General features: G+C 41.9%; 1 protein-coding gene across 2 annotated transcripts; it reads left to right on the top strand.

The window, feature by feature from the left end:
• Window positions 1–3,317: 3,317 nt before the first annotated feature.
• dhh (desert hedgehog signaling molecule) lies at window positions 3,318–12,022 on the top strand. Of its 2 annotated transcripts, XM_056384454.1 has the most exons (3): window positions 3,318–4,503; window positions 7,245–7,506; window positions 7,660–12,022. In XM_056384454.1, the coding sequence occupies exons 1-3, from the start codon at window positions 4,192–4,194 to the stop codon at window positions 8,475–8,477; spliced, it is 1,392 nt and encodes a 463-aa protein (XP_056240429.1). In that variant the 5' UTR covers window positions 3,318–4,191; the 3' UTR covers window positions 8,478–12,022. The 2 variants fall into 2 exon arrangements, with proteins under 2 accessions (XP_056240429.1, XP_056240428.1); XM_056384453.1 differs by having other exon boundaries at window positions 7,245–12,022.
• Window positions 12,023–12,242: the final 220 nt, after the last annotated feature.

Below are 12,242 nucleotides of genomic sequence, written 5' to 3'. Positions count from 1 at the left end.
AGTCATCATTCAAAATTTCCTTGGTATATGACTCGGGAAGCACATTTAGAACGGTACTTAGACATTGCTGAGTGATGCTAAGTGAATATAAACCCTTCCTTTGGTAAAATATAAAGACTTAAGCTGCGCCAATGCACTAAGTCCTATCGCCCACTCCCTGAACTGAAATTCTCCTTGACTTTAAAGAAACAATGCCACAACTGTGCTACTGAAAGTCTGGACACCACACTGTGTTACACTTTGGGGAAATGGTGCACAGTTTGTGCCAATGGCGCATTCAACTTTTTGGCTTATTAGAGCATCTCCAGCAAACCAAATTTGATTATTTTTCTCTATGGAGACACATTGTACACACACAAACATCATGAAGCAGTCCAACATATCAGTCTTAACCTTGTATTGTGTTGGAGAAACATTGGTATAGCACCTCTCCCTGCAGCAAAATATTAAGGGTTGATAGTGCAATCAAAGTGTCCCAGCAGTCCCACTGGGTAACACACTCTATTGGACTGGTTGCCGGGCATATCGGGGACAAGGCAGGAGACGGGCAGCTTGTAATGGGATGAGATAGGCTATCTTTATTGTCAAAAGATAAGAATGAAGGGGGGAAAAAGACACAGATTAGCTTTCCTGACAGTCGGCTGTTTGAAGTTCATGCCAAAGTGCATTAGGGGCTGTTATTCCCTCGTTTGTATGCTTGCAAATACAGAACCACTCACAGGAAAAGGCGAGACTTGCTCGCTAATCAACTGATAATGGGTCATACTGTCGGTTTGCCATAGCTGCCCGCCATCCTGCCTGCACACTCACGGCACACTTGCCTCACACTATTGACTGGCACAGGCCTTTGCTTGGCTGGCTCAGGGTGATTGGTGTGACATGCATTTTTAGGGAGAAACCTGTAATATCACAATTTGATTCAATTTAATAGAGAGCTCTTTAAGCATACAGAGAGTGATCTATACAATGCGAATGATATTTTTTTACAAAACAAGGTATAGCATCGTATCTGACCTCTGACCTGCTTGTCTGGGGCCAGGAAGTTCCACCCTTCTCAGCCTATTGTCCACTTCAGTGCAGCATCGCCTCAACTTCAGCTCACTGGTGCCTCTTTTTAAAAGGCCATATCAAGGCTGAGCAAAGTTAACTTAAACCTGGACTCAACACGTTTATGTACACTCTCTTGACTTCACGTGGCTCGTCTGAAATCAACACACGGCACATGCAGTGTTAGGTGTATCATTTTAAAGTGTGTGACTTACAACACAGAGTTAAAATACATAGGCCAAGAATCATGCAGTGTGTGCAGCCACATCAGAATGCACCACCCTGCTTCTTCCTGCACTGATAACACAGTGAGAGACAGTGGAATGGGCGGTGCAGTGGTGGGCAAAGAGAAAGGACGGGGGGCGCTCGTGTGTGTGTGTGTGTGTGTGTGTGTGTGTGTGTGTGTGTGTGTGTTTGGGAGCGGGGAGGGAGGTGGTTAGGTGTCAGTTCCTTGACTTTCCTTTTCCCCCCTCAACCCTTCTAATGGCCTCCATCTGAGGAAGTGGATCCTGCAGAGTGTCTATTCAGCTCCAAGAGACAAGACAAACACTTGAGATGTCAAAGCCAGCATTGTTTCAAAACCTAATTTCTATTCTATGATAAATGTATTGTTAAAAAAAGAGCTTCCAATCCTAATTTCATCTTTGGCTGCACTTGTATATGACCAGTATTTGCCAGTTATGAGGTAGTTTTTAGTGTCTGTTTTTCACCAACAGCCCCACGGACGAAGGAAAACCTGGCTTGCAGGTATATACTGTATTTGACCACCAGGTATAAGCATGTGTGTCCTTTTGGAAAGAATAAAGCAGGGGAGTCTTACCCAGGCAGGAAAGATCTCATTTTCTGTTCTGTGGCTTTGCAGGAAACCAAACCATTCATCCAGCCATGTACTCCCATCCTGAAATGGGGGAGTAAAATGCTAAGAGCCAGAAGGAGGCAGGGGGAGGCAGGGGAAGGCAGGGGGATAGGGGCACCAAAATAAAAACTAATAATAATGACTTTATTTCCATCTCCAACCCGCAGATGTTTGCTTCCTTCCTTTCCCTTTCATGTCAGATGGAAATCTCTTCTCTTGTATGGCTTTGAAAAGAAACATTGGTGTGGGTAATTGTAGATATGAAAGTGTTTGTTGCTTTTCTTTGATTGAGTCATTCCCTGCATTTGACATGAAGGCTGAAATCTCTCATCTGTGTTGCTCGGGCCAGACCTGATCCCTCTTCCATGTTTATCATGAGGACAGGAAGATGCAGCTTCGCCTTGCCACCCCTCCCTACAACATCCTGGGATCTTCTGGAAACTTCCCCAACAAGGGATGCCTTTCCACGGTCACTGTGGAGCTCTGTGACCTATTCCTCATGCCTATATGCAAAAGCAACATTTTAAGGGCTGTGTAGAACAGGCTCACTATGAGAAATTCAATTGCTTTTTAGGTAAGAGTTTTCATGAGAATTTTTCTATGGGACGTTTAGAGTTTGTTTTAACATTGATTTAACCTGGAAGCATCTTTAAACCCCCAGAAAGCAGTGAGCGGCTCTGCTGAGGGCCAAAGCTTCTCTGAAACAAAGTCACTGTGAGGGAACTGGCCATGATGCATCGAGTCCTGAAGTGTTCCAGGAAGCCAGAGATAGGATGGTGACACACTACGACCTTTAATCTGCCATTAATTTAAGCTTCCGTATGTGATTACACGTGTCAGGCCCCTGAGACACAATGATTCCTTTCTTTTCTGCTCCCTCTTCGGCATTATCTGACACATTTTATGACTCTCCCAGCTATTGTTCTGAAATGGATAAAAATAATATGTTGATGTGGCCAGCGGGTGTTTCCAGTGGAGAGGTCTTGGGTGCACTGGGTTCAGGGGGGGTCAGGCTGGCTCCCCAAACACAGGAAGGCAGCACTGTAAGTCACAGTCAGGGGTGTCAAGGCTGGACACTTGTGTTACCTCTAAGACCCTCACCTTCAACTCTGTGTGTGTGCGTGTGTTATTAATAGACAGAGTCATCAACAGTTGACCCGTCCACACTGGAGGGTGGGATGAGCAAACAGAAGCAAGGGCATGTTGGTTCAGAGATATCCAATTGTCATGAGAGTTTGTTTTCCCAACTGTGAAAATATTGCTTGTGCTTTAAATATGCCTCACAACGGTAATATCTACATTATTTAAAATATAATGTCTGTAAAGTTTTAGTAAATGTAGGTTGAGCTGTGAAGTAGCATTGATTTGACTGTGGAGATTTTTTAATGCGGTGGAGGGGGTGGGGGGGGTCATTGTGTTAACATAAGTAGGCTAATCATATGTCCTTTGTAAAGTTGAATTGGAGGCGTGTGCTGTCGCAGTGGGAGCGCACAGAGGAAGGGAGGGCAATCTTGTCCGGACGCTAATAAGACCCAATGGCTGGTGCAAGGTGGCCAGGAGCGCTGAAACGCGACAGAAGACGGTGGACGAAAGAGAGAAGGAAGAAACAAAACAAAACAAGAGTCTCAACGGACGCATTTCTGGATGGACAAAGAGGATGAGAGCGCCACAGGAGCGTCCATAGGAATTGCAGGGAGTCAGGGAGCCGTCGGGCTTTAGGCGTGCGTCACTTTGTGTGCCTCGTCAAGGGAACTGCGTGGAGAGGAAAGCGGTAAGTGAGCAGAAACCCAAATAAAAAGAATTGAACAAACACCTGCGCCGGGACAGGTACCTCCGAAGGACGTGTGAAGATGACTTTCGGTTCACAGGAGACTTAGAGGAAGCTGATAGGCTGCTTGCTGAAACCTTTGGACAGAAAAGCTGTTATGTCTTCTTCTTTTGAATAACTGGTGCCAAACTTTAGAAACTTTAGATTCAAGCCAAATCAGATCAGTCTGTAGCTGTAGCTTTTGGTGAGGTCAATCATCAAAACAGTCAACTTTGAGTCAGAACATCTGTCTCTGTACTTTTAAGCTCTTTTCTGATCATAAGACTGAATACAGTTAGAAGAAGAATCAAGATATCCCAACATTCAGTAGGTTTTTGTGATGAAAATAACAGCACTAATACTCCATGACTTGGAATGGACCGAGATTTGATCCTCATTCACATGCTATCACACACCTGGAACTGGGCTATCGCTGTAGGCACTGTGAGCCACTGACTCCTGGGAGCCCCAACCCTCCCCAATGAAGCAGTCCTGGTGGGCCCGCCTGGCACAGCCCAGCCTGCTTGCTGCATGGACCTGTATATGGCTGGTGCAGGGATGCGGACCGGGTCCCGGGTACGGCAGCGTCCGCCCCAGGCACAGAAAACTCACAGCCATGCACTACAAGCAGTTTTTCCCCAACTTCTCAGAGAACAACCTCGGGGCCAGCGGGAGAGCAGAGGGCAAGATCACACGCAACTCTGAGCGCTTCAACGAACTTGTGTGCAACTACAACCCAGACATTGTCTTCAAAGATGAGGAGAACACCAACGCAGACCGCTTCATGACCAAGGTGAGACTGGTGTGTTGTTGTTAATCAGGTTCATTTGTCTCAGATTCGAAGGATGGACTGGTTTCCATGAACCCCAATGACACCTGGCGACTGTTGCATAAAGTCAGCTGCAGATTGGCTCAAGGGTGCTCTCACTGTTTCACTGTCTCTTGATCCTTTTCCAGACAGTCCCTCTTCTAGATGATCCTTTAACCACATTTACGTGAAGGGACAGACGTCAGTTTACATGCCGTATTCTGCAAAAATGCAGCATTGCACCTTTCAAAATTTAAAACCTGTAACTTTGCTCACTGTTTGCTGTACTCTTCACAGCCTGCCCTCGCCCGGCTGTTAACGCACAAACAACACAGAGTGTGTACGTTTTAACCTAACTCCCTCTCCCTTTTCTTGTGATAAGAAGATCAGGATGTAATTCAACACTACCCCTTAAGAGGCCGAGTTCTCCTTCAGGAACACTTCCTTTTAATCTTTAACCAAAGTCTTTGTTATTGGAAATAAAACTATTCCTATGGCAGGTTCTCAGTGTGGCTGCCAGGAGAAATATCCAGGCACTTAAACTTGAATTCCTGATTGTTTACTTGGGATGAATACATTTAAAGATCATGCCTAGAAAAGACGGTTGGTGGCCAAGAGGATTTAAGATCTGGGCAGGGAGATGAACAACATTTGGACTACACATTTTGAATGGCACAGGGTTCCCTGACATTCAGATGTCGCTCTGTTTTGGATGCTGCGGCTTTCTGTGATTGTTTTAGGATATGAATCTTCCCGAGTGATTTTTTCTTTTTTTTTGTGATGGAAATCTCTGGCTGTATATGTGTGCCCTTTTGATGCCCAATGTGAGTGTGTGTATGCGTGCATGTGCCCCTCTTTTGCCAAGATGTGAAAGACGCTCTTTGTGCGTCATTTGGAGACTCGGAGGGGTCGCCTATACAAAATTCCCGCCTGCTGAAGTAATGGCACCGTCGGAAAAGCGACTATTGTAGTTCTGACAATGAAACGCCTCTCTTCAATGGCATTGCGAGGAAAATGTACCCAGTTTGTTTTCTGTCTCTCTCGCTTTCTCACTCTTGGTGTCACATTCCCAAGTCCATGCCCATACATTCTTCCCCTCTGCCCTCTCTCTTTAGTCCCAACCTCAACTCTCCGCTACACTGCTTTCTTCTCACCCAACTCTCTCCTTCTCACACTCTCATCACTTTCTCTCCCAACCCTCAGTTTAAAAAATAATTAAATAAAAAATCAGCTGCAAGATAAGCTTTAACAAGTCAATTATAGGCCACAAGACCTGCCACATCACAGGTCACAAGCGAATTCAGGAGATGATGATGAGTGTATCACTTCAGACGTTGACGTCATCATTTTTCAGGCTGCTATTTTGTGACAATGCTGACAGTCTGTGATATTACGGCCCACGGGGGTGTTAAGAGTCACTGTGCACATTTCTGATTAAATGTCTCAGGGGTGAAACAGAGAAACTCAAGCCTGGAACAATCTGGAAAGGCAGAGAATGGCCTTGATTATTCTGTCACCCTGTCGAAAAGGCCAAGGAATGTGCCAAACTGGCTACAGTAGCTTTGTTCTTGTACCCTGATTGTTTGAGCAAGGTTGAGATGGACTTTAGCAGAGCAGAGGAGGAATTGTGTGACAATGCCAGCAAACAAACAATCATAACCTGGGAGTCAGAGACAGTGCTGAAATAATGGAATCATTTTTTTCTGAGTTGCACTGAAGTCTGTCTGTAGAGTCACATACTGTACATACCTCCTGGCTTCTTAGGTGCCATTCCCCTTGTTAATAAATGATTACAAGTGTCTATCACTTCGGCTTGAGCTTGGTTGAGACATGGCTTTCTCTGTACATTGAACATGCTGCAGACAGAGTGACTAAAAATATAATTGCTGCCTTAAAATTAACCTGAGAATCCTTCTTCTTTATTATCCCCTAAGTCCTAAAGCAAAAGTGTCCAAAGCTACACAAGAAAAACTCACAGTATAAAGTGCTCAATACAGTATTTTTCTACGCCTAAGAATAAACCTGCCACTCAACTCACCCCTCCCCTCAGGCAAAATAACAGACAAAAATAGGAATTATAACTAAAAAAAGAGACTCAGAAATACACGTTAATCCAAAAGATCATATATCCTTACTCATTTTATCACAAAACTAAGATCGAGGTTCAGTTTTACTGAATCGGCATCCAGTATTGACTCTGCTTATTCATATTTCAAAAATACCTCATTGATCTTGTTTCCACTTTTTAACAACATCAATAAATAAAACTTTAAAATAACCTAAAAATCAAAAGTTGTATTATTAACATTTTTCCAGGTATATTACATATTTAATATTAAGGTCGATTTCTACCTGAACGCTTTGCACATTAGTCTTTGATATAAAAAAAAAAAAGTGAGAAGGGAGAAGATAAAATATTTACTAAAAGATTTGTTTGACTCTTGGCACCAAGCTGGAACCAGCTACCGGATTCTCACTCAAACATAAATGTTGTTTTCTTTAGAATAATGTTGTTTTAGAGCCACACTGGATTTTTGAGTCCGTTTATAAATCAGATGGCAAATTATGGGCCATTTTTTTACATTTTAAACATAAATGTAAAGCATAAACATTTTTTAAGAAGATTCCTTAGATTTGCTTCAAAACTATGATTAATATGTGCACGGGGTGGGATATTTTTTTACTGCTCCAAACTTAAAACCTTCCGTCTGTCTCATTTGTTCTAGCGATGCAAGGACTGTTTGAACAAGCTGGCTATCGCAGTGATGAACCAGTGGCCAGGGGTACACTTGCGTGTGACAGAGGCCTGGGATGAAGACGGTCACCACCCTCCTGGCTCTCTGCACTATGAAGGCCGGGCCGTGGATATAACCACTGATGACAGGGAAACAGAGAAGTATGGTCTCCTGGCCCAGCTGGCTGTGGAGGCTGGCTTTGACTGGGTCCACTATGAGTCCAAATATCATATCCACTGCTCCGTAAAAGCTGGTAAGTTTAAAGAGGGAGCTTTCATAGAAGGTCATGCTGTTAACTGTGTCAAATGCCATCACATCGCTGTATGGTGTATCAGGACATTTAAGACAAAAAAGGAACATAATCTGTGTTTAGTCATCTTGGCTTTTTCTGCTGACCTTCCTGCAGATCACTCTGTTGCAGTGGAAAAAGGTGGCTGTTTCCCAGGCTGGGCCCGGGTGACTGTAGCTGGAGGGGGGCAGAAGAGCCTGTCATCACTGGCTCCTGGGGACAGAGTCATGGCCCTGTCTGGGACAGGCCAAGTCGTGTTTAGCCAAGTCATCCTGTTTCTGCACCGGGACCAAGAAAGCTGGTCTACTTTCCTGTCTCTGGAGACAGAGGATGGCCATAGATTGGCCCTCACTCCACATCACTTGGTCTTTTTAGCCCCCTATTGCAGACTCGACAGCAGTGAGCACCAGGCTCAGTTTGCTAGCAGAGCCAAAACAGGAGACTGTGTTCTCATCCATACAGCAGAGGGTCACGTACGTCCATCTCGAATCATCTCAGTTTCAGTAGAGGAGAGCCTGGGAGTGTATGCGCCCTTGACAGACGCTGGAACTTTGTTTGTTGATGGCGTGCTTGCATCCAGCTATGCACTGGTGGAGAACCACAGACTCGCACACTGGGCGTTTGGACCTCTGCGACTCCTCTCCTCATTCAACCAGCTACTGTGGGGGGAGACAACAAAAGAACAGCAGACCACTGGTGAAACAGCTCGCACTAAGACTCCATTTCATTGTAGCACTTTGGCCACAAAGGATAAAGCAGGTGTATATGTGAATAATGGCGTTCTGAACAAACGAGACAATCTGAGTGAACCTCTGAGGATTGGAATCAAAGAGAAGCGCTCCTTGCAAAGACAGACATCAGATGTGCACTGGTATGCTAGATTACTGTACAGTTTTGGATGCATCTTTTTAGACTCCAACTCCTTTCATCCTTAAAAGCCTAAAACTATAGACTTATATTCAAAATACATGTACTGCAATTTTGATACATTTACCCTAATACTTCCTGTTCATTTCTTCAATAAATTAAAAGCATTGGAATGACTTGCTTGTTTTTTTTTTTTTTTTTTTTTTTTTTTTTTTTATTATACTCTATCATAATGATATGCTAATACATATATGCAGACACAGATTGTCTGAGCAGGTTGATGTAAAAATGGTAATACCAAAATGACTGTATTATAGTCTATTTGTACATCAAGTTATTTCTTTAATTATTTCAGTTTTATATGTAAAAATATATATATATATGTATTATTCTAATGGGATGTAATGCATTTTCCCACAATAGAATCTTTATTTTTGTACTTTCTGAATCATAATATATAAATGTTTCATTTTATTATAATTCCACTACATGTACTGTATGTCCTCACATGTTTTCATGTCATAAAACAAATTAAAATGTAATTTTATTAAGCAACACTGTTCTTTTTTCAGATGTGGAGAAAATTTTGTTTGTTAAGCTGATTTACCTTTTGCTCATTTTGGAAAAGAATTTATGTAAAAGTTCATTTCCAGGGCTCATTTTGTTGAGCGTTATGTATGTCACCATGGAAATCCAGTCTGAGGGAATGACTGGTTAATAAAAAGCCCAGGCATACTTAATATTCCCCACACTGTGCCGCCACCTTGACTTTATCACAGGCGCACACTTTATCACACAGCTACTTCAAGGGAGTTATCAGGTTTCTTAGAAGAGACAGTTTCATTAGTATCTACTGATCAATTAGGGTCACAAGTACTGTATCTGTTAGTACTGTCGTACAGTCCATTGTGTCTACAACTTTCTAATTTGCTAAAGCCCATGCTCCATACTTGCACCAGTTTGTACTATACATTTCAACATTTAATTTAACAGTTGCTATTAAACATCTACTTTAATTATGTTTACTGTAAAACAATGTTTCAAAGATTCATAATCATGTGCAGGGTTATACTCAATAAATCCAGGGTCATACACCCCCTTGTGGAGGAACTGGTATAACCCCTGTGAATTATCCATGTCGTTTCCTAAATTTCTCCATACACATTATAATGAACTCTAAACTCTAATTTAATAAACCATGATTTGACTTAATTTATAACACTTTTAGTTTATTGGTAACTGCCATCAACAATAATACATTATTAATTTGCAATTTTTTCAGAGAATCCATTTTACAGCACTGACAATGCAACAAATATATGAATGGAGCAGTCCGCACTATCAAAATCATGAACAGAAAACAAACTCCAAACAGACCAAACTACATCCTATAGAGGTAGACATCAGTGTTTTTTTCCAATTAAATTTATTTAACTGTAAGAAAAGGTACATTGCATTCCCCTGTTCCGGTTTATGTTCTGTTGTAAACATCTGTGGAGGTATTCTAGGGGATTATCCTTGAGATGCAGGAGGCAGATGGGAAAGCACTCGTTCTACTGACTGGCCAATGGGAGAGGCCTGGTGTCCTAATACCACCCTCGATTTACATCCATTGGCCAATCAGTCACTGTCTTCCAACCAGTCTCAGCCTCCCAAAATCTAATCCAATCTTGCTAAAGCTGAATGGGGAGTTAACTAATCCTGTCAGGGGGCCCAGTAACAACCTGTTTTCAAAATGAAAACCTGCACACCCCACAGCAGAGATACTCACACATTAACCAAACAAATATGTTGTTTGTTTGTTATATGCATCATCTTTCCATGGCCTTGTAATGAAAATTAATTAATTACTTCACATGCCATACCTGAAGAATCGGGTCAATATTTTTTGTATGGCATACATCAGATCTTATCAAGCCATATGTGATCGAAACTTCAGCTCTCTTCTCACAGGCTGATTTTTCAATTATTTAAACACCTCTGCAATCAATTATTTACCGTCTATAATCTAGTGAACAACTATCAAAAACAATGTGACTTAACTTGATATAAAACCACTTAACTGTTTAAATAGTACTGGTAAGTCAAGAATTCGTGATTTTAAAAAGCATAGCCCTCTAAGAACTGCTGTTGATTACTTTAAGGTTTTGTGCACACGAATAGCTCATGATCATTATGAAAAGAAACTAAAACTTCAAACCAGATTCTTTGGGTGTATATCAGTTGAAGCTAGTCTCTTAAGTGCTATCACAACCAAAACATTCATAATTTCATTCCAAATGTGGAAGACAATTCCTTATTTAATTGCATGGAGATTTGCCAACATTCACCCTGTTGATAAGAATTCTTTGAACGCGTTTCTCTTCAGCAGGCTCATCTGAGCCCTGAGGTGCACATTTTGTACACAAGCTTCTACACAAATACATTAAAACAGAAATTTCACAGTGCAGGGTCAACTGCAGATCACCCCCCTGCAGCAGATGCTTTCTCATTGCCTACAGAAGAGTGCACAATATATTTCACATGAGCCGTCAGGCATTTGTGTGAAATCACTAACATTACCTTAGCAGATGCTCTTCTCTACAGTTACTTATAAGTGTTGAGTTATAGCTTATAAGTAAGCTACTTACCTGTAACAGTTCAGTGTTTTTCTCTAGGGCATGACAGGAGATATACAGAAGCTGATGTGGATTAAACCTGTGACCTTCTCACAATGGGACAGACTGTCACCCAACCTAATTTTCTGCAAGTTCATAGGATCATTCCATTGACAGCCTAGCTTTACTGTGTGTAGTGCCTCAGGCTTTTGCTTCACAGTGTGGCCCATGAGAGGGCGGCATGGGAAGGCTGTTGTCTTGATTTAAGAACTACACACACACAAGAGGATTCGGAAGATCTGGTAGTACAGCCTCATAGTCTACAGAATGAAATAAATGTTTTTTTCATAAAAATTCCTTTGGGACAGTGCCACACTTTATGATAAATAGATAAATAAAAGCTTCAAAAATATGCATTTCTCTGAGGACTTTCTGCCCTTATCTCAATAACAACTGAGTAGTTGGGTTCACTAGTTTTTGTTGTGACAATATTGCACTATGTCACTCAGTCCTCCAAATTAAATTAACAGTTAAACTATTGAGAATACTCAGAGCAGCTGTCTTGAACCTGTCCTTCCTGGGTCATCCTTGCCATTGTGATTTTCTCACAATGATAAGGAAACCATATGAAGGCCAACAACCCAATCCGACCCACACAGGTTCGGTCTAATGTTCAGTTAGATTGTGATTGCTCCTTACCCTAGATGAAGATCAGATTTGAACTTCCATTACATGAACAAATGATAAATAACTAAGTAAGAAAATTAACTTAAATTATCCACTTGGTATCCAATAATTAACTGTCAGGGTTGTAAAGTGTAGCGTACTTGTCTGCTGGATGGCAGAGTGTGCTTTCAAGACAATATAGTATTCTTTAAGTTCTGTACAATTACTTCAGTTTGATTATTCATCGCCATGTCATTATATAGATTTTACAAGTAGGGCATATGCCTGGGGAATAAAGTAAAACAATGTCGCCACAGATATACAGCTTTAAAACATGTCAAAATGAGCAACATTACGTGGATATTCTTATTTCGTCCATTTCCAGTGAACCTGCTGCTCGAGGTTTACTTCAGATTATGGAAAATTCAAGCCATCGACGATTGCACTTCGTTCTCAGTCACGCCAGCCAAATGCGCAATGTATAGCAGTACAGAAACAGAGGCAGAATAAGGATTTAGCAACCGTGATTTGCAACCAGACCCTTATCTGTTATGTTAATTGCGAAATGAA

This window comes from Seriola aureovittata, chromosome 9, assembly GCF_021018895.1.
Source record: "Seriola aureovittata isolate HTS-2021-v1 ecotype China chromosome 9, ASM2101889v1, whole genome shotgun sequence".
In the NCBI taxonomy this organism is placed as follows: domain Eukaryota; kingdom Metazoa; phylum Chordata; class Actinopteri; order Carangiformes; family Carangidae; genus Seriola; species Seriola aureovittata.
The sequence above is the reverse complement of the archived record's forward strand: the minus strand, read 5'-3'. Positions and strand labels throughout refer to the sequence as shown.